Source organism: Gymnoscopelus microlampas (genome assembly GCF_963454915.1).
Source record: "Gymnoscopelus microlampas genome assembly, chromosome: 21".
Lineage (NCBI taxonomy): Eukaryota > Metazoa > Chordata > Actinopteri > Myctophiformes > Myctophidae > Gymnoscopelus > Gymnoscopelus microlampas.
In genome coordinates this window covers 21871982-21892460 of record NC_139958.1, presented here as the reverse complement: position 1 = coordinate 21892460, position 20479 = coordinate 21871982, and the positions used below count along the sequence as shown (strand labels likewise).

Sequence of the window (20479 nt, the reverse complement as noted above, 5' to 3'; positions counted from 1 at the left end):
CAAATAAGCAACTACACTTTAGAAACAAGCCCGGAAAAAACGCAACCCGCAACTACCAGTATTTACAAGCAACTTTGGAGAAAGACAAGCCCAAAGTCGCTTATAATAAGCACACCTGGCAACGCTGCTTTGGACTGTGTGCATGCAGTCAATGGTCTCACATGGGATCACAAACTATAACTATCTGACAGACAAAACAACGAGGAGCGTCCCAGACAGAGTAGAGTCAGTGCAACAACAACACTGTTTCGAAAGGTGCTTTATAAATAAAAAATGTAGCCTACTGTACAGCACCACCACATCTTGACATGTCACGTCTATAGGAAAAGTTGTTGCGACCTGGGTAATCGGTGAGTTCAAACCTGTTCATTAGTAGCATTTTGGCAATCTTATTATTACTTATTATCATTAACTGTCATGGCCTAATTGTAAAGATTACGACACACGGAATGTTTAAGTATTTAATTTGTATGTTAGTCTACATAAGCAGCACACATTGTAGAAATAGTTTTATTTATAAAAAAAATGTTTAGCCAATGGATTTTTTTAATGAATTAAACAATGTCTACAATTTGTAGATAATATCCATTATTATCCATTATTATATAGATTATGTTATCCTTTACTTTTTGATAGGCTAGCTAGCTACTAATGAGAGGATCAAATATTAAGTTTATGTACAGGTAATTGAATTGAATTGAATTGAATTTAACTTGATTTAATGTATTACTTTTAATTTAATGTAACCTTTTTATTTATTTTAACTAATTATCATTTCTGTATATTTTACTTACATTTGGATTCTAATGTGTCTCTCAGCTAGGGCTTAACATTGTTTCTGAGGACATAGCCATGAATGGAAAAGGTTGCCAGCTCCTGGTGTCTCCCTGTGGTGGTCCCCCATCATTGTGCATGATGACAGGGCACCAGTCCCCATCCATCAGGATGCCCATGCATAGCACTCTGTCTCCCCAAAGGGCCGACCTTACTTCTTCCACAGGTATGGATGGAGCAAGAGGTAGGCATGTGACCCAGGGGCGGCCTTAATGATCTGGTGGCCTGTTTCAAGAGCTCATATGGGGGCCCCATATGCAACCCCCCCCCCAAAAAAAAAAAAAATGTGTGGACTGAAGTTGGTTTGCTTCCACAATCCATAATGATGCATTTTCGAACTAAATTAATTAGGCTATCTGCACTTCCACCATGGACAGACAGCTAAAACAACTCACTCACATGATTCACTTGAGCTGAGCCCTGATTCAATCAGATCTACATCATCTTCTTGTATGAAATTCTTGGACGTCGGCCAGCCACAGGCGGGCCCCGGACTGGGATGCGAGTAAAATAATATATATAAAAAAATAAAAATAAACTTTTTTGGGGGGGGGCCCTGAGGTTGGGGGCCCGTTTCAATTGAAACGGGTGAAACATAGGAAAGGCCGCCATGTCACAATTATTACATAATCGTCTAATTCAGGGGTCTTCAAAGTTTTCAGGCCAAGGACCCCCTAGCTGAGAGAGAGATGAAGCAGGGACCCCCTCTATATTGTAGAAAATTGTGTTTCAGATACTTTTGCTGCTCTTTTTTCCCCTCTACACCTAGAACTATTTGCCCAAAATAGCCGATCTACAAGCTCACAACGCCTCGCGCTGCGAGGCGTTGTGAGCTTGTAGATCTGCTATTTTTGGCTAAAGTTCTCCTCAGAAAAGGGATGCTAGGGTTCAAGTGGTTAAGGTAAAATAAAAAATCCTATCACACAAAGATTTGGCGGACCCCCTGTAGTAACTCTGAGGACCCCATGTTGAAGACCTCTGGTCTAATTGCAATTATTTGAGATAATCACGTTTGTTTTTGCATAATTGTCATAACCGTCAAAATCGTTTCCATGATGAAAATTACAGGCCTTACATAGGCCTACATTTAAAAATAGCTTGTCTGAGAAAAAATCTTAAAATTAAATTATTAATTAAATTATTTGTCATATCTGCCCGTGGAAGGTTTGATTACAAAGCCTAAAAGCCAGACAGAAATGTAAATGACAGAAACGCGATTAAATCGTTAATCGCAATTATTTGTATGACAATTAATCGTGAACTTAAATCCTGTAATCGTGACAGCCCTAGCCAGAGGAGGCGCTATCCAGTCCCCTGCCTCTGGGAAACAGCTGGGTGGGAATGCTGTTGTCTTCCCAGCACTGAGCCTCCGCAGGCAGTTGTTGAGTACAGGGAAACAGACACATTTGTCAAGCGCTTCACCTTGCCATCAGCTGTCTACTCTTCAGCCTCCCTCCAACACAGTGACAACAACTGCCATCCAGACAAGACTGGGCTTCTCTGATAGTTGCAAAGGTAATGCTTCAATCATCAAAGATCATTCAAAACAAATGTGGATGTCAAGCCCAGGTGTAACCCTAATCAACAGAGCAGTATTTTATTACTTAACCACTTTCAACCTGGCGTCCATATTTTAGACTTTTTCAAAAGTATTTTATTTTTTATTTTTTATAGAAAATATATATATAGTTAAGTTAACAGATGTACCAGCTCACAACACACTGTGAGCGTGTATGTGTGAGCTTGCAGCTTGTTGTAGCTCCCGTTGTGAGCTTGTAGATCTGTTACTTTCTGAATGTTAATTTAACTTTAGTTCTAACTTAATTAATAATCAGAATGTCACTGTGCTGATTTACATGCACATCTTCATACTTCACTTCCTCTCAATGTGGCCCTCCCATGCCCACAGTCTCCTCCCTAAACTACTTGTCCTCTTATTTATAGATAATTAACCAAGCATAAAGTTTGTCCCTAAATTTTCAACAGAGGAGAGAAGCAAAAAGAGGAGAAAAGCTCATTAGTGATTAACAGAGCAGAAAGCTTCTCTGGCCTGCTCAGGTCTGTACGGGGAATTCAACAGTCTGCAAGCCTCTGGTGAACCACACAAAATCTGTTGCATTTGTGGTTTGTATTATGGCGTGTCCCCATGTCACGTCAGTGTTATGTAACCAGGGTTTCCGTGTAAATCTCCTTTGCCAAAATTGCCAACATCTTGAACTGTTCCCAGTTGTTGATTATATAATCATTGAGACTTGACAAAATATGGAGCTACTGTAGTGATAATTCGGTCAAGAAATATTGTTTATGTCATGATTTAAATTACTAATATTGTTTAAACTAATCTTCTATGACATCAGTTCTAGCTGAAAGGTTAGATCATTGGCAGTGTGAATAAGTAGGCAACCATGTATCAGTTTGCTAGGAAAAATACTATCCTCAGCAGCTACACACCACAATGTTTTTAAAAGGTCATCACCAATTTTAATTTTGTTATGGTACTGGTTGTGTTACAGTTCTTTTTTAAAGCAGCTTCCATCACCACTACTACCAGGCTGGTATTTATAGTAGATCTGGTATTTCCTACTACTCTGCCTAAACTGTCATGTGGAAGTTGAGAATCTTACAACTTTTTACCTTTGTGTCCAGCAGGTAATTGTACATCAGGGCCTTCCATGAAGGTGTGTGGCCATCCAGCCAGTGCTAACTTAAGGGTGTCCAGTAGTCCCATGGTTGTCCAGAGTATGAGTGCAGCATCACGGGGGACAGGCCAAAGTTTTACATCAGGTCCGCCAGCAACACACACCACCATACATCCACAAGGTGTTCCTCTACCACACACTGATGCCAGGTGGGTAAGACTTAAGGATGATTTATGCTTAACCAAGTATAAATCAGGCATTATGTTTCTAAGTGCTAATAACAATGCAGCACTCAAACTGCAGTGTATTTGATGCTGTCATTAAACACTGCAACTGCATGTATTTCAGATCCTTGATGTCCAGAGAATCTCTAGCATCCACTACCCTCAGTATAGCTGAAACACAGTCGATGTTGAGTGGCAGACAGGACTGGACCTATGGCTATCGCATCCTTCCTCCACTAGGGCCACCCCAAGGCTATACCCAGGCCAGTGAGGGCGGGGAACATTTCAGCCTTTCCCCAGGCACTGCCATGTCTGGTACAACTGTGTCAGGCGGCACCAGCAACTCCACCTCCCTGCCTTCCTACCTCTTTACGGGTGATTCTGGTAGCCCCAAACAATGTTCACGTTCGAAAAAGCGAGCCCTCTCTTCGTCCCCTTTATCAGACGTCATGGGCATCGATTTCAACTCCATCATACGCACCTCACCTACCTCGCTGGTGGCTTACATTAACGGCTCCCGGAGCTCCCCGGCCTCACGCTCCACCAGCTCACCTGTGCAACCCGAGGTCTACGGTCACTTCTTAGGTGTGAGAGGCCGCTGTATTCCCCAGGCCAACACCCGCAGCCTCCCCGGGTCTTTGATGGCCCTGGCACCACTGACAGAAGCCCAGTCTGGGGCTGAGTGTGACCGCATGCAGAGGCTGGAGGAAGGTGGCGCTCTGGAGAGTCAGATGGCTAACATGATGGTGGAACATCAGTGTCTCCCAGAGGAAGGGGTAATGGTGGGCAAGACCCCAGTGCATCACCTGGAGCCTTCCAACAACATGCAGCCCTTGCTACAGTTACAACCAGCACTGTCAACAGTTATACGATCATCACCTCCTCCCCCCCAGGGCCCACCACCGCCCTACCACGCCCACCAAAACATTCACTTCAACAGGCATCACAGGCAGAAACAGACCCAATCCCATAACCCTCTTTCCCAAGTTCTCAGGCATGGGGTCAGCGTCTTACCTCAAATTCCAATGCTGGAGGAAGAGGAAGGAGAGCTGGAGGACTATGGAGGGCATGGATGTAGATGGTTGGACTGCAGTGCTGTCTATGATCAAAAGGAGGAGATGGTAAGGCACATAGAAAAGGTTCATGTGGACCAGCGCAAAGGTGAGGAGTTCACATGCTTCTGGGCGGGGTGTCCACGCAGATTCAAGCCTTTCAACGCACGGTACAAGCTTCTCATCCACATGAGGGTCCATTCGGGAGAGAAACCCAACAAGTGCACGGTACTATCATTATCCGTTTCCTTTGCTCTGTGTCTTTTCATGCAGTTATCATACACACAATGTGGATACTCTATATACAAAATAGTAGAGAGATACATGGAGACTTGATTGCAGTTTTGAGTGTTTCTTACAAAGACAGCCGTTGAGCCTCTAGGTGGCTACAGTTTGTGTTCACGGCATCTATGGGCAAGGTTAAAGCTGCAGTGTGCAATACACAGCAGTGTTGATAAACCAGGGAAAATACAGAAACAAGCCAGCTCTCCTCCTCCCACCAGCACCTCCCCCAGCCTCCCCATCCCTTGTCAAAACATGTCACACATGCTCACATTTTCAGTTTAGTTATCATGTCGAGTGAAGATGTAGTTAGTTTAAATGTATCTACCTAATTATATTGGTTGTTACTTTCACTCATGGATACAGGTCGCTTTAATAGCTGTTCAGCTGAAGTGCCATGCAGAAGTCATCTTCAGCTGGAAAATCTGCCATAACACAGTAGTGGAGTATGTGAGAGAGGGCGAACAGATTCTAAAGAGCGAGGGGGGTGCCAGGGTGTTTCGACAGATCTGGCAGGAGCTTGGGGAGGCTGAAGCTTAGAATCTGGAAAGATTTTGACAACATGCTTTAGAAGGGGGTAGGCAACAACAACATGGATGACCAGTGTGTACATATTTGTACAGGGTTATGTCTCAATGAAACCTTCATGAGGCACATCACACAATGCAACTTAAAAGTAAAAATATGGCCTTGTCCTTTCTCCTAACTATAGCAATGGGCTAATTAGTGGAACTGTGAAACTGACATGGCAGTTAACTCAATTATGTAGTTATTAAATCAGCACAAAGGCAGCCCTAGCACTTCAGATCTGGCAGGGCCCCAGTTGGTTTCCCGTCTCTCCGAGAACCATCCAGCTGCCCCTAGGCCTGTCGGTAGGAGAGTGTCTGCCAGGTCATCCTCTGACAAACTTGGCCCTTGTTCTGGGAAGGTGATGCCCCCTAGACTGGCGTTACTCTGGTCTGGTTCTGTAGCCAAAGGCTTTCAGTTTAATTAATCGAAAGCTGTTTATTAATGGGCCTGCCTCTGATGTGTTTTTGGCTTTATTTGTCTGGGAAGGTGATTCACCAGGAAACCAATTCTTCCCAATATTTACAGTATGTAATTATTATTATTATTATTGTTGTACCTGAGCCAGTATACAGTGGTTGACTTGCTAGTCTCCAGGTTTTCTTCAGAATAGGTAGGACACTGATTTAATTAATGCAGAAATACCAGTGGTGTAAAGTAACAAAGTACAACTATACTATACTTTACTTGAGTTTATAGCATATTCATTACAACTTTCACTTTTACTAACATACAAATTTAAAATAAGAACATTACATTATCATTGGACACCTCGTTACTCAAATCAAATCAGAATATATTTAGTCTCTCATCATCATGATATTGGATTATCCAGACCGTTTCATATTCACAATAGGCACTCTCATCAAGACAAGATGCCTGCTGTCCGTTGTTGTACGCTGATGTATGAAATAGGTTTAAAATAGTTAAACAAATTTGTATGCTCTTAAGCAATTTAACTGTGGACCTCCTGGAACCCCCTCAAGGACCCCTGTGGGTCCCCAGACCCCACTTTGAGAACCACTGGCCTAGGGTGCCAGTACACCCAGAAACGCAACTGCCGAGAACTATTCCAAAAAAATGTCTTCCATGCCCATGAATGACCTGATTTTGACTTCACAGGATAAGAGCTGGGTTTCCCAAATCCCCATTGACATTAACACACACATAAAGACACTACCAGACGTATTTAAACCTTAATTCAAACGTAGTTAAACCAGGTAGCAAACCGTGGTGGATACAGAACGTGCCTAATGACTGGGCCTGGAAAAATCTGTCTGAGCCCGAGTTTTTTAAGCTTAGATATTATAACGACCGGTGGATGATGTCAATATGACAATTCTTCTCTCTGTCTCTGATTGTCTTTAATGCTTTGAAAAGCCAGTTCAATTTAGAAAGAAGAAGAAAGTGAAGAAGCGTGTAGACAAAAGTACAGAGATGGCCATGGAAATAAAATTATAATAATAAACTTGACTTTTAAAGCAAATTGCTCCATCTACGCCTTCCCTCTCAGCTCTGCTACTTACTATCTTTAAAATAAAGTACAAAAGGATGAGGACTAACCACTCTCCCTCTTTAAAAACACAGCATGTTCTACATTGTGTCTACTGGACTAGTACATTTAGTGTTTCTGGTAATGTTATTGACCATTTTGTATTTTGTATTTCCGTGGCAAAAAAAATGTGTAATTGAGGAACATGTCCATCACAAACTGACATGTTCATAACCTCTGCCGAGGGCATCACAAACGTAACATGGCCATATATGGAGACGACTTTAAACTAGGTTGCCAGGCCGCAAATGTGAAGGCCTGAACATCTAGTTACCAAAATAATTCATTTAGTTACAAAAAGAAGGGATATCCACAAGCCCCAAGGTCTGTGTGACAAAAAAAACGTGAATAAATTAATGAAATATTGGGAGTTTACCGTCCTTATTTTTGTACCACATAATTTGAGTATTGTTGGTTTTCTGTTCAAATATAGTTGTGGAGTGCCCATGGAAAGTAAACTGATGATCACAGAATATACAAAGAGAGCACTCTTTCTGTTCCTTGAGCTCACTAGGAACACATTTTATTCTTAGATGAGTAAGACCAACCATTCTTCATTCACCAGTCAAATATTAACTGCACTAACACCCTGCAGGCGACCTTTTGTACCAAAATACTAACTTATTAGTTGGACCCAGCTCTGTTGCTATGGCCCTCAATCATTGGATGAGTCTGTTTATAATGAATCATGCACTGACAAGAAAACTATTGAAGCTTTCCACCATCCCTTGCAAAACATAGAATAGATAGAAAGTAGCATTTAGCAGTATTCGTTTGATCTCTATCTTATTTTATTATGGCGTGTGTGTCTGTGTGTGTGCGTGTGTGTGTGTGTGTGTGTGTGTGTGTGTGTGTGTGTGTGTGTGTGTGTGTGTGTGTGTGTGTGTGTGTGTGTGTGTGTGTGTGTGTGTGTGTGTGTGTGTGTGTGTGTGTGTGTGTGTGTGTGTGTGTGTGTGTGTGTGTGTGTGTGCTTGCGTGCGTGCGTGTGTCCAGGGCTAATCTCGCAAACAACTGATGATTGGACCAATCAGTGCAAAATTTCTTGTGCACGCTACGTATAATTCCCAGAATATTTTTCACATATTGTGAAATAGAAATTGAGAACTTTTGTACTGGAATCTGGAGACTATGGAGGTCAGATTGGCCTGGAACGATGCTCAAATATGAAAATGACTACTGATGTCATTGTACAGGCATTCTAAATGACTGATGTCATAGACTAGTCACATGACATTCAAGATTCACATGGAATCTTGTTTTTACCTCCAGAAATGAGATATGATAGTGGTTAATTATCAGCAAATGTTCTCCTGATTGAAATTTGACAGAGGTCACAGTATCCCTTATGAAAAGCCATCGGAATCTCAGAAATCAAGACAAGGAAAACATGTGTAGATAATCAGAGAGAAACACTTATACAGGCAGCTTGAACAGAAAGCACCTAACAGACCATATAATTATCCCAGAGGTAGAGTCCTGCTTTTGTAACGCAGGATTGGCAGGTACGAGAGCTGATGAATGGCAAATGATCCATGAGCCAGTTTCTGAACAATGACGAAGCTTTGGTTACACATGGTTAAACATGCAGGGCACGCACAGACTTGCACCTGTCATTTCACAATCTGTTTAATGATGATTGAACAGTTTATTAACACATGCTTGACTCCTATGGTGTTATAGGCTACCATATATTTGTTATATATGAAGACATTCACTCAAAGTCAAGAATTCCATAATAATTGGGAATCACCACATGGCTAATATGATTCCTCTCTCTCTCTCTCTCTCTCTCTCTCTCTCTCTCTCTCTCTCTCTCTCTCTCTCTCTCTCTCTCTCTCTCTCTCTCTCTCACACAAGTTGACATGTTGTGCTTCTCTGTGATACTTGAGCCTTTGAAATCAGTAAAGTATTGGGATGGTTTGGTTGATGAATTAGGTTGAATATGTGAACCCCATCAGATTCTGTATGATTGATTCTTCATTCAAGGGATGCACAGTAATATTTTAATCTGCTTAATTCCCCTACAATTAAGAACTTGATATTCAAGTCCTGCTGATGCCGCTGAATATGGAGTGACAAGATTTCAAGTTTGCCATTTTAAGCATCATCTACAATTGTCTTGACTGTGGATGCAAATGAAACTTCAGTCTCTAGAAGGGTTTTGATTGTAAAATACATTTTCAACCCACAGCTGAGCCAACACAGTAGGCCTATATGCACACATGACATTTACCCTGTTCTGCCAAACAACAGTATAAAAAAAAGCTACTGTGATTTATTTCAGTCAGATTGCTTTACTCCCACATTTCCTTCACCAAAAGTCATATTTGATTTTCTTTGCTTCAGTTTCTTAATAATATTTTTTTTAAGAGCAAACAGAACAAATGAGAATTCTCTGAAAGTGCCACAAGACTGTCATTAGGTCTACAGTACTAGTTTATATTGGGATTGAAGTCGATTCTTACAGTTTGTTAAAGCTTGATTTTGTATGTTTTGAAACTATATTACCTCGTGACATTGTAGATGAAAACTATAACTTATTTTATGGAAGTTATATTGATGTGCTTGTTTTGGACAGTGGATAGAGAAGAGAGCAAGGGCAGAGAGGAGGGCAGGGGATGATGCTACGTATGCAACACAGGCCTTTGGACAGGAATCTAACCAGAGACACAGGACTGGCTCAGCCACTGCACGCGAAACAAAATTTGAAAAGCATCTGAAAGATGAAAAGAAAAAAGTAGATATAGGAATGCATGTGTTGATATGCCCTCCTTTTCATCTACTAAAAAATTGCATAAAAGCCGAGAGTAGTTATTAGGAAACGTGCTTGATAAATGATGGTAAAGATGGAAGAGGAAAAGAGAGACGAGATGAGAAAGAACTGACCTCAGAGCAAGACAGTGGGCTGCTGGGCAGCAGACTCACTGCTGGCACTGAGTGGATCAGTCATTGTTTACCCAGGGCCATGGGCGCTTGCCAAGATCTGTCAGAGGCTGGCTGTGGCATTGAGCTTCACTGAGTAGCCATGTTGCTGCCTTTTCAGACCAATGTCTCTCACAACATCTAAAAGCCTCTACGCTTTATGAGAGCTTCATGAGAGAGAGAGAGAGAGAGAGACAGAAACAGTGAAAGGAGAGAGAGAGCGAGAGAGAGTGCTGACATACAGCCACCCCCTGGCCACTGTTGTGCTCCTGGCAGTATATTTTAGTTTTACGCTGGCTCCCAGTTCTCTTTGTACTTTGATTCTGAATAACTATTTATCATGTTCCCTCTGCCTGTCTATTCATTTTTTTTTAAATCTTTTGCTACCCAGTTTAAATAGAGTGTTGCTGATCCTTTTCATTCCACCATGTTTTGGAGTGGTGTACTTCGTGTGCCGAAGAGCTGCTGTGCTCAGCACAGCAGACAGAATAAACAGGCTCGTAATGCTTATTTTTATTGTTAGATATTTGTTGGTCCCTCATTTTATAGTCTCACGTGGCCAGACTGTTGCCTCCCACAATTTTCAAATGTTTGTGGTCATACAGTCTAGGACTCGGAAGCTCTGATCATGATTCAAATATAAAGCGGATGTGAAGCCTCCTCCCCACTTCCGTTTTGTCTTTACAGTTGAGCAAATGTATTCTTATATAAATCTAAATCATCTAAGCATATATAGATTGATGCTAAGCAGAAATGGAAGTTAAAAAATAAAATGTAAAGATATTTTAAAATATATTTTCGTGAACGGAAGTGTCAGCTCGCTCTCTCGGATTTCGGGAGGTGTAGTTCCAGACTATATAGCATTCGGAGATTGTGGAATAGTAGTCTGGCTACGAGAGACTACTCATTTTATGTCATTCATTCATTCATATGTCAGTCCAGAACTCCTTTACTGTACTGTACTGTACTGTACTGTACTGTACTGTACTGTACTGTACTGTACTGTACTGTACTGTACTGTACTGTACTGTACTGTACTGTACTGTACTATACTGTACGTATGAGATAACAGTGAAACCCAGATCAAGATAGCCATTCTTGTGCGTTCTCTAGCATGTAATAATGGTGAACTAACATTTAGATGTGGACCCCCTTTGTTCCTGGACCCCTTGTTGAGAACCACTGCTCTATAGGATGGTTGTTTTTGTTTTCTGTTTATGAGCTTTGAAAGATAAGTCTGGCTTATCAACCTTTCCTTAATCAGTAGTTCTCAAACTTTTTCGTGCCAAGGACCCCCAAATTGATATATATTTGGCTGGGACCCCATCTGAAAATATTTTATACCAGGGAGAGTGTTAAAAAATGTTTAAAATTATTCAAATCATTACAACACTTTCTAGATTTTTCAAAAATATTTCAAAAATAACAGGTGTACAAGCTCCCAACACGGCACAAAGTGACGCGCTGTGAGCTTGATTATCTGTTTTTTTTGAGAACCACTGTTCTTTTTTTCTCTTATAATTTTTATCCCGCGATTTTTGTAACCCATTGTTTTCACCCGGTGCCAATTTCCTAAGTGATCCTGGGCGCTACACCAGCCCTACACCAGCGCTACACCAGTCCCCCACAGCCAGGGAGGCCAGGGCCGAGCTCATGCTTCCTTCAGTGCATGAGAGCCAACTGACCTTCTTGTCACCTGACAGGGGGTAGTTTCCCTGGTTGGACGTAGCGCGTGGAAGGAACACGTTATTCCAACCAGTTCCCTTCCCTTCCATCAGGCGCCCCGGCTGTCATGGGGGAGGCGGTATAGCGACCAGGATTACTACATGTTTTTGTGAGGGTATTAACTACCCTAGGAGACACGGGGAGAACATGCAAACTCCACACAGAGTAGGCCCTTTTGCCAACCCCACCCTGGGTATGGGCGCTGATGACGCGGAGGAGAAGAACCACTGTTCTAAACCAGTGTTCTAAATCCTAAGAGTTTTCTGGAAAACTTATGTTGCTATATATATAGCTAAAATCGAAAATGGCACAGATGCTTTTCCGGAAAAATGGGTCAACACAGATGTTCCCAAGAAATAACCTAAGCACGCTAATTGAATAGAAAAGAATGACAAGCATTTCTCATTGGAATTCAAGTAGTAAGATATTAAAGGAAGCTTATTTTTTGTCTGGGCCTTTTCACGGGTTAATGAAGAGGTAGTGGTATGTAAAGAATCCAGTTCTGAAGGAAGAATAACAAAATGTGTCATGGTCTATGACCTATGACTCTCCTCTACAAAGTTTAGGACATTCCAACCTCCTGTGACCAGAGAGAGGGAGAGAGAAATCCTGGCTGTACAGTAGGAAAGCATGATGATTCACATATTTTTTAAATGAGGTCACTGTAGTGGGGTGGTAATGAAAGGTGAGCTGTTCTGCTGACTTGCATACCAAAAGCCCCATGGGTAAGGGCAGTAAATGTGTGTATGTGTTTATAACTATAGCTATTCTTCAACTTCAACTTCAAGTTTATCGTCACTTCACAAGTTCGCTGGTGTAAAGGAGAGGGTGGAATTACTTTTCGCACAAGCTCCCAACGTTTTGTAGATACAAAATACAGTCATAAGATTAGAGAAAGAAACAAACGGGGGAAAAGTCAAATAACAGGACAACAATATATCACATTAAAAAAGAGAAAAGAAATGAGGCAACATATCACAGTCTCTTAGACCTGTGTTCTGAGCAGGGGTCTTTAACATTTTTCAAGCCAAGGACCCCTAAGCTGAGAGAAAGATGAAGCAGGAACCATTTGATTCAGTATGTAGTGGGGGTCCCACTACATATTGAATAAAATTGTATTGCTGATTTAACATTTTTCTTACATTTAATTTCGTTACACATGATATTTTCTATATATTGGAATAATTTAACACTTAAACCGTCAATACTTCGTAAACGTGACCATTGGCTCTGTATTTGGTCTGGTCTTTTTTCCCTCTACACCAAACCACTTGACCGGAAATAGACAATCTATAAGCTCATGGCGCGTTGTGAGCTTTTAGATTGTCTATTTTCAGCAAATGTTCCCCCCACAATAGGGATGTTAGGGTTCATGTTATTAATGTAAACAAAAAGATTAAGTCATAACTCTTGAGGACCCCCAACGGGTCACGGACCCCCTGTTGAAGACCCCTGCTGTAGAGATCATTTTGTCTGTCTGATTATCATTAATGTATTCAGAATTTGTTTCGTGCATTTGTTTGGTTAGACCAGCAGCAGATGTCAAGGACAGGTGATGCTGGATGAAGAATTAGGAAGCAATTTATTTCCGTATGTATAAACACTGCCCCCTGCTGGTTTCACGTACCACCGCCAGAAATGCCTACAATGAATGTAATGAATTGGTCTGCATTTTTAAAATACATCTTACTACAGAATGTGAAAAATGAATGATCTTAGCTTTGCTTTTAAACTATATCCTTCAAAAAAAATTGATCCAGACATTAAAAATGTTATCAGGCACACACTTTTGGTCATATGCTCTGAATGTTTTTGCTATTGTTAGTTTATGCAGTTGTACATAGTCAAATTAATACTAAGGTCGTCCCACACGACTAGATTAATATTCCCAATTTGGCTCTGGTCTGGGCAGATGGACAAGCAGCAAAGAATGTCTCGTGGCAAGAGGAGGTAAAAGACTCAAAAGCATACTCAAATGCATCTGACGACTCATCAACAATATTAGTTTGTTAGAGAAATAGTGGGGTAACTACTGAAATATATTGTTGGACAAGCTACCCACGAATTGCATTTACATTTAAATACGAATAGAGGGGTATATATATATAATTTTAAAAAGATATTTGATACTTTTGGACCTGGTACACGGCTACATGCCTCTCTATGTGGTACTTGGTGTGGACTGTTACAATGTACAAATGCTACTAGAGAGATGCATGATTAAGCGTTCATCATACAATGCAATATTGGTCAAATTGATATTGCCAAAATATATTATCAAATGAATGTGAAGCTGAAAAAGCCTTTTATGACGATTGAAGGCTGCAGATTCAATCTGTGTTTTCTGGGGAAGTTTTAAAAACGGTCTACCTGTAGAAAAAATAATAAATGCAGTTGAAATACTGCCCATGTGTAACCTGTAAACACAACAGTTGTTTATGCAGTCTATGAAATAAAAAGTGACATTTTGCGTGTGCATTTGTGTCTTTGCAGTTTGAGGGCTGTAAGAAGGCTTTTTCTCGGCTAGAAAACCTGAAAATCCACCTCCGTAGCCACACTGGGGAGAAGCCTTATGTATGTCAACACCCTGGGTGCCACAAGGCCTTCAGCAACTCCAGTGATAGAGCTAAACACCAGCGCACCCACCTGGACACAGTAAGCACTCCTATTTTCTGTGAATTTTAAACATTTGTCAAAATGTGCCAACAAGACTTTTACAATGATAATGTTTTTTTTTTTAAAGATTAAAATAGCAAGAAATAGCAGATCTACAAGCTCACAAGGCATCGTAAAGTGACGGCCTTGTGAGCTTGAAATCTGCTATTTGTAATACAAAGAAGTATATGGGGCTTAAATGGTTTATGAACTTTTTTTGTGTGTTTTTTTTAACATATCAAACCCTTCTCTCATGTATATGGATATGTGAACAGTCAGACACTGAAAGAAAAGTATGGGATGTATTCAAAGCGTGTGTGTGTGTGTGTGTGTGTGTGTGTGTGTGTGTGTGTGTGTGTGTGTGTGTGTGTGTGTGTGTGTGTGTGTGTGTGTGTGTGTGTGTGTGTGTGTGCGTGCGCGTGTGAACACTGCATGTTCTGCGTGTTTTCATATGCCTGTGGTGGTTCAGAAGCCTTATGCATGCCAGGTCCAGGGCTGTGTAAAGCGATACACTGACCCCAGCTCCTTGAGGAAGCATGTGAAATCCCACTCTTCCAAAGAGAGGCAGTTGCGCAAGAAGGTAAGGATTACTCTAACTACAGTATATGTACAGTAGATGTTTATTTATCTGTCCGGTTTGATTCCCGGACAGACGGACCATTTCCTGCATGCCACTCCTCTAATCTCTCTCCGTGTTTCTTGTATCGCCCCACTATAGCCTACCTTTCAAATAAAGGCTCAGAAAATCCCCCAAATATATATATTTAAAAATAACATAATGTATTTTATACAACAATTCAACAACAGTACAGACAATTCTACAATTTTAGAAAAATAGCAGATCTGCAAGCTCACTATGTGTTGCAATGTGATGTTTGGTGAGCTTGTAGATCTGCCATTTTCTCTATTTTTCTACATTTTCTCAATTGTTGAACATTTTTGCCTATAATGACATTCCAAAATAGGAATGCAAGGTTGAAACTGTTTAAGGGGTGTTTCTGTGGCCCCATCCAAGTGTGATTGATCTTGGTGAGGTTAAACTGCCTCCACCATCTGTTATTGCCACAGTATTTGGTCAGTGTAGCACAATGAAGTTAAGAGATTGTTGTGTGAGAATAAAGTGTGTTAGCTCTTGTTTCAGTGAAGGTTATGTCACCATAGATACAGCCACAGAAGGTGGAGAGATTGTTACTAAAAACAGTAACATTTTACTTAGTCTCCCACTTGCACAGCTTCTTTCAGTAGCACGTTCAAAGCGCTTTTCATAAAGCTTTTTCTAACACAGTAATAATTCTATGATGTTCTGAACGCTCTAATGCAATTTAGAACCGTTTCTGACAGTACATGCAAATTGACTCTGTAAGCATCTATTTGTGTTTATGTAATTTTCATGTCTGCAAAAATACTGGAACAGTTTAGCTTTATGCACCGCTAGCAAAACACCAGAGAACTGATATTTGAGCAATCCTTCATGGGCGTCCACTTAGATTTAGTGTTCATTTTGACGTATTACTTTGAAAGCAATAGATTGCTTGACCCAATGCAATGTTAATATCATACTGACATTTTAATAATCTGAAGGAGAAAGATTTTTTTTGGACTAAGTCCCTGGCTCCATCTTTACTTCATCATGGACTGTTTAAAGTCTCTTCTCAATATCAGATCTCTCTTTCATCTTAAAGGCACATAATCCAAATGTAAACAAAAGGGCAGCCACACTACCAAGATTCTATCAAGATTTTAACAACCCCATTGATTCACAGGTCCTTCAGCTTGACTCTGATAAAATTTCCATCCTTATTTCCTCTCTTCACATTTATTCAGATATAGCAATGTTATAGTTAATTAACTCCACACATGAAATCTGGACACTACATCACAAGGCTGGTCCAGCCATTACAGTCCACAAGTATTGTGAAGGTTAGATCTGTTCAGAACTTTAAAGAGCGAGACCATCCTACATGTTTGAATCAACTTTAGTGTCATTTGCAATTTCAGGAAGAGTTAGAATAGGGAAGGGAGAATAAATAAGAAAGCAACACAAAACTCAGAACAAGTCAAATAACAGGAAGGCACAGTCAAATAATACAGTCCAATATACATAAGGTGCCTTATTAAAACAGCAATGGATAAAGCAATGGATGAATAGCACGAAAGCAGAAGTGCTCCTTATCCTCATATCCAGCATAAAAATAGAAGCAGTCACTTATTATTACGTGTGTGTGTGTGTGTGTGTGTGTGTGTGTGTGTGTGTGTGTGCGTGCGTGCGTGCGTGCGTGCGTGCGTGCGTGCGTGCGTGCGTGCGTGCGTGCGTGCGTGCGTGCGTGCGTGCGTGCGTGTGTGTGCGCATGTGTGCGTGCGTGCGTGCGTGCGTTTACCCATTTCTCTTTTCCTTCCTTTACTATTTTATTGTTTCTCTGTTGTTTTTAATTATTGTCCATTGCTGTGAAGCTCTTTGTAATTACTGTAATTATTTTTGTTTATGTGTCATGCTGCTCTCAACAATAACCATGATTTGTATTTATTTTTTATGCTGGGTCTCTAGCTTCGATCCTCTGTTGATGTGACCCAGGAAGCACTGACAGACTGCTTGACCATCCATCCCCTGCAACCAAGCCATTCTCCTCTGGAGATGATTGACAGTGCCTTGGACCCATCCCGCAGTGCCTCCCATGAGCCATACTCTGGTACCTACATTATGTTCTTATTATGTAGACTCACAGGCTATGTTCAAGATGGCAGCCCAAATCCGATTTTTGGCCCATCCAGATTGGAATCAGATTGGTTTTATCAAGTCTGAACAACAGCTAATCAGATTTGAACCACATTCTGAGGTGGTTTGAAATTCCATTCAAATCATATTTCTAAAGATGTGTCTTGTCTGGACACAAGCCTGATTTATACTTCCTTGTACGATGGGGTCGCTCGCCGGGTTGTGAGCTTGTAGATCGGCTATTTCCAGCAAGCAGCACTGTTGTACGGAGTGACGGAGTATGAATTAAGAATTACTTACAACTATAGGCTATGACATTATGTTAATACCACAGCAACCAATACAGATTGGTTGAGAATGTCTGAATACACAAATCCGATCTGGTTACTTGCAAAAAATATGGATAGCCAGTCCTAAAGATTGTATTTGAGAAACAAATGGCATTTGCAGTCTGAAGCCATGAGAACCTAGGGAACTTTTGATTTTAAAACTTGTTAAATATTTACCACCTGTAACCACTCAAGTACATAAACTTGAAAAAATAGTCTGAAGGAGAATCCAGCAGTGTTTTTTCTTTTTTGCTCATCCCTGTTTCTTAGCTGTTCTAGCGAGGCAAGACTCTTCCAGCAGCCCTCACCTACCATTGTTATGTTCCTTACAAGACAGTTACAGGTGCTTAGGATTTTTACCCTATCTTATCATTACATAAAGTTTGAGAGATTTTAAAGTATGAAAACGTATGTCACAAGCTAGATCACACAATCCTGTCATGATACTGTTTTGTGCTTGTTTTGTAGCACCTAATAATTTATATTAAGCACATAATGTTATAATAAATTAACGATTGCTGGTCCCCAACCAGCAGCAGATTAAACATAAACATTCTGTTGAATTTAAGCATCTTCAAAGCCCACTGTCTCCACAAGAGTCAACCGTGTGACCAGTAGGTCTTTACTGGTTGAGTCAGTTGTTGTTGTTTTCCATTTTTAATTCCATTGGCACAGTGGCCATGACTGATTTAATTCCCTTTTTCTCATTTACTGATCTGCAACAAATAACTACTTAAACAGTGGCTGTCATGGCTTCATGGCTATAAGCTCATAGTTTCAATAATCAGATTTCTTTTTTAAAAAGTAAAATTTTCTGCCTCTGTGAAAGACTAAAGATTTTTTTTTGTGGGTGCTGCACCTCCCTCATGAAGAACGTGATTGGGAAGAGATTCTACAGGTTGTGAATGGCTTGCAAAACTGCTGCCTGGTCAGCCTGCCGGAAAACATTCCTTCAGCCATACACTTGATGAGGGTGTTTCTGCTGATCTGAGCAGCCAGATGCTCATGGTTCCTCACTGGCTGCAATTGTTCCTGTACCAGTGGAAGGCCAAAGCATTTGCCACAGGATTTCAGGGTTGACAATTGGCCTGTGAAAGCAGGCCTTGCCTTCCCTCATTGGTCTCAAGCGCTAGTATTAGTGGATGCTATAGCCACCGTCTTCCAGAAAGGCAGAGGAATTCAATACGGATGCCATTTAAAGTCTGTCAGTCTGTCAATTATTTCCAGATGTTAAATCAGTTGTAAACTCTGTATTGACATTTTGTCTTTGCCTTTTTCATGAATTTCTTTCCTCTTTCATTCCCTGTATATTGTCAGCAAAACCTCAGCTCCTTTTATATCTGTTCTGTTGGCAAGTAGCCATATGCAAAATGTTGAAAAACCATGAAGCCGTATAAAACAATTTGCTGACATACTTTCCCCAACTGTTCCCTGTCTGCCCTATCACACTGTTGCTTGCTATTTAAAATACATACAAGAAAACAATAGCCCCTGTGTCTTCCATATTTCAATTTGAAAACAATTAAATATCATCTACTATATTTTATTGTTGTTTCTATGTATATAACACAAAATTGTGTTCATTTGTGTTGCGATCTGCAACGGTTTTAGGCAAATACTTTTTCTGTTTTAGTTTTGTCCCTTATATTGATGCTATCATAGATACATCAAATCTACTTTACTTGAAAATCAGGATGGTTGATTCGTTGATGAGCAATAAACGTTTCTTTTTTCATCAAGCAGAGCGTTTATTTTAGTCTGAAATGTTTCAGGTTCATTGATGCATCATCCCACCAGCTCGTCCCTGGGGACCAACATGGACCTTGCTCCTCTACTTACCTCCCCCATTCTCCCACTGCTGCATCCCTACTGATCACCCCACATCTGAGGCAAACCAGTCAGCCCTCTGCACAACCGAACCCAGGTACCAAGAGAGGTTCCAGTACTTTAACCTACAGCCCTAGACTGTATAGTGCATACATATATAGTCGTATGATGAATAGAGAAAATGACTGATCTACAAGCTCACAGATTTATATAATAGATCACTGCTATTATTGAAAATAATGTCATTTTTTTCAAACTTTGTTTTGACATTTTTTTCAAACTTTTGAAACCTATGCCCAAAATAGGGCTGCCAGGTTTAAAGTGGTTAAAGGCTATTTAAACTGTGTCAACAGACATTACGCACATTCAAATGATTTGCTTGACAAAAATGACATAATGACATGACAATATTTTGTTAATGTACTCTATTTACTTTATGGGAAGCAAATTGCCTAGTGAATTGCCTAAAATCTGTTTTAGTTGCATATTAGGCATAATAATCGATTGATAATACAAGTGAATTTTGGATCCTTGACATGAAAATGTTTGAAAACCACTGGGTTATAGAACAGGTTTCATATCTGAATAGCCTTTTAGCAAACGTGTGGGTGGTTTGACAGTCTGTGCAGCGTTCCTTTCCTTTCCTTTCCTTTCTTTTTCTTTTGTGTAGCAGGTGGTTGATGTTTTTCTTGGTTGTCTCAAGCATGCAGCTCCACTCAGTGCTGCTTTAAATAGATATCACCCTTTTCCCTCCAGACTTGAAATCCGCAGTGAGGTTGACACAGAGATCACAAACGCGTAAATCAGCTTTTAGTGTGGTGATAAGGACAAGATTGGAAATGATTCAAACAAGATTTGTTTCATTATTTAGAGGTACGACTCCTTTGTAGGTCTCCCTGAAAGATTACTAGACACATAAGGCAAGGCAAAGCAATGCTACAAACCTTGTTCAAACTCTGGCTTGTTCATTGAACTAAGTAAGAAAATGTAATATTTTTTTTATTTTATCTACTCCTATGATCTGTAGAGCTTTCAGAAGAGATCAAGATGCTGTATTGTCCTCCATCATACAGTGGGAGTACAACATGTACCAGTTCACATCACCTGGGGCCAATTCCAGCATTTGATGACTGCCTCCCTAGATCCAGTATCCAGTAA

At 40.6% G+C, this 20479-nt stretch overlaps 1 protein-coding gene across 1 annotated transcript; it reads left to right on the top strand.

Annotated features, from left to right (window-relative positions):
* Window positions 1–217: 217 nt before the first annotated feature.
* On the top strand, window positions 218–20479 carry glis3 (GLIS family zinc finger 3; the record flags this gene model as incomplete). Its single annotated transcript, XM_084047155.1, has 11 exons — window positions 218–350; window positions 820–1000; window positions 2119–2349; window positions 3484–3682; window positions 3822–4977; window positions 14291–14452; window positions 14922–15032; window positions 16998–17139; window positions 17765–17837; window positions 19267–19418; window positions 20349–20479. Exons 2-11 carry the CDS (start codon window positions 853–855, stop codon window positions 20477–20479), a joined length of 2505 nt encoding a protein of 834 aa, XP_083903281.1. The 5' UTR covers window positions 218–350; window positions 820–852.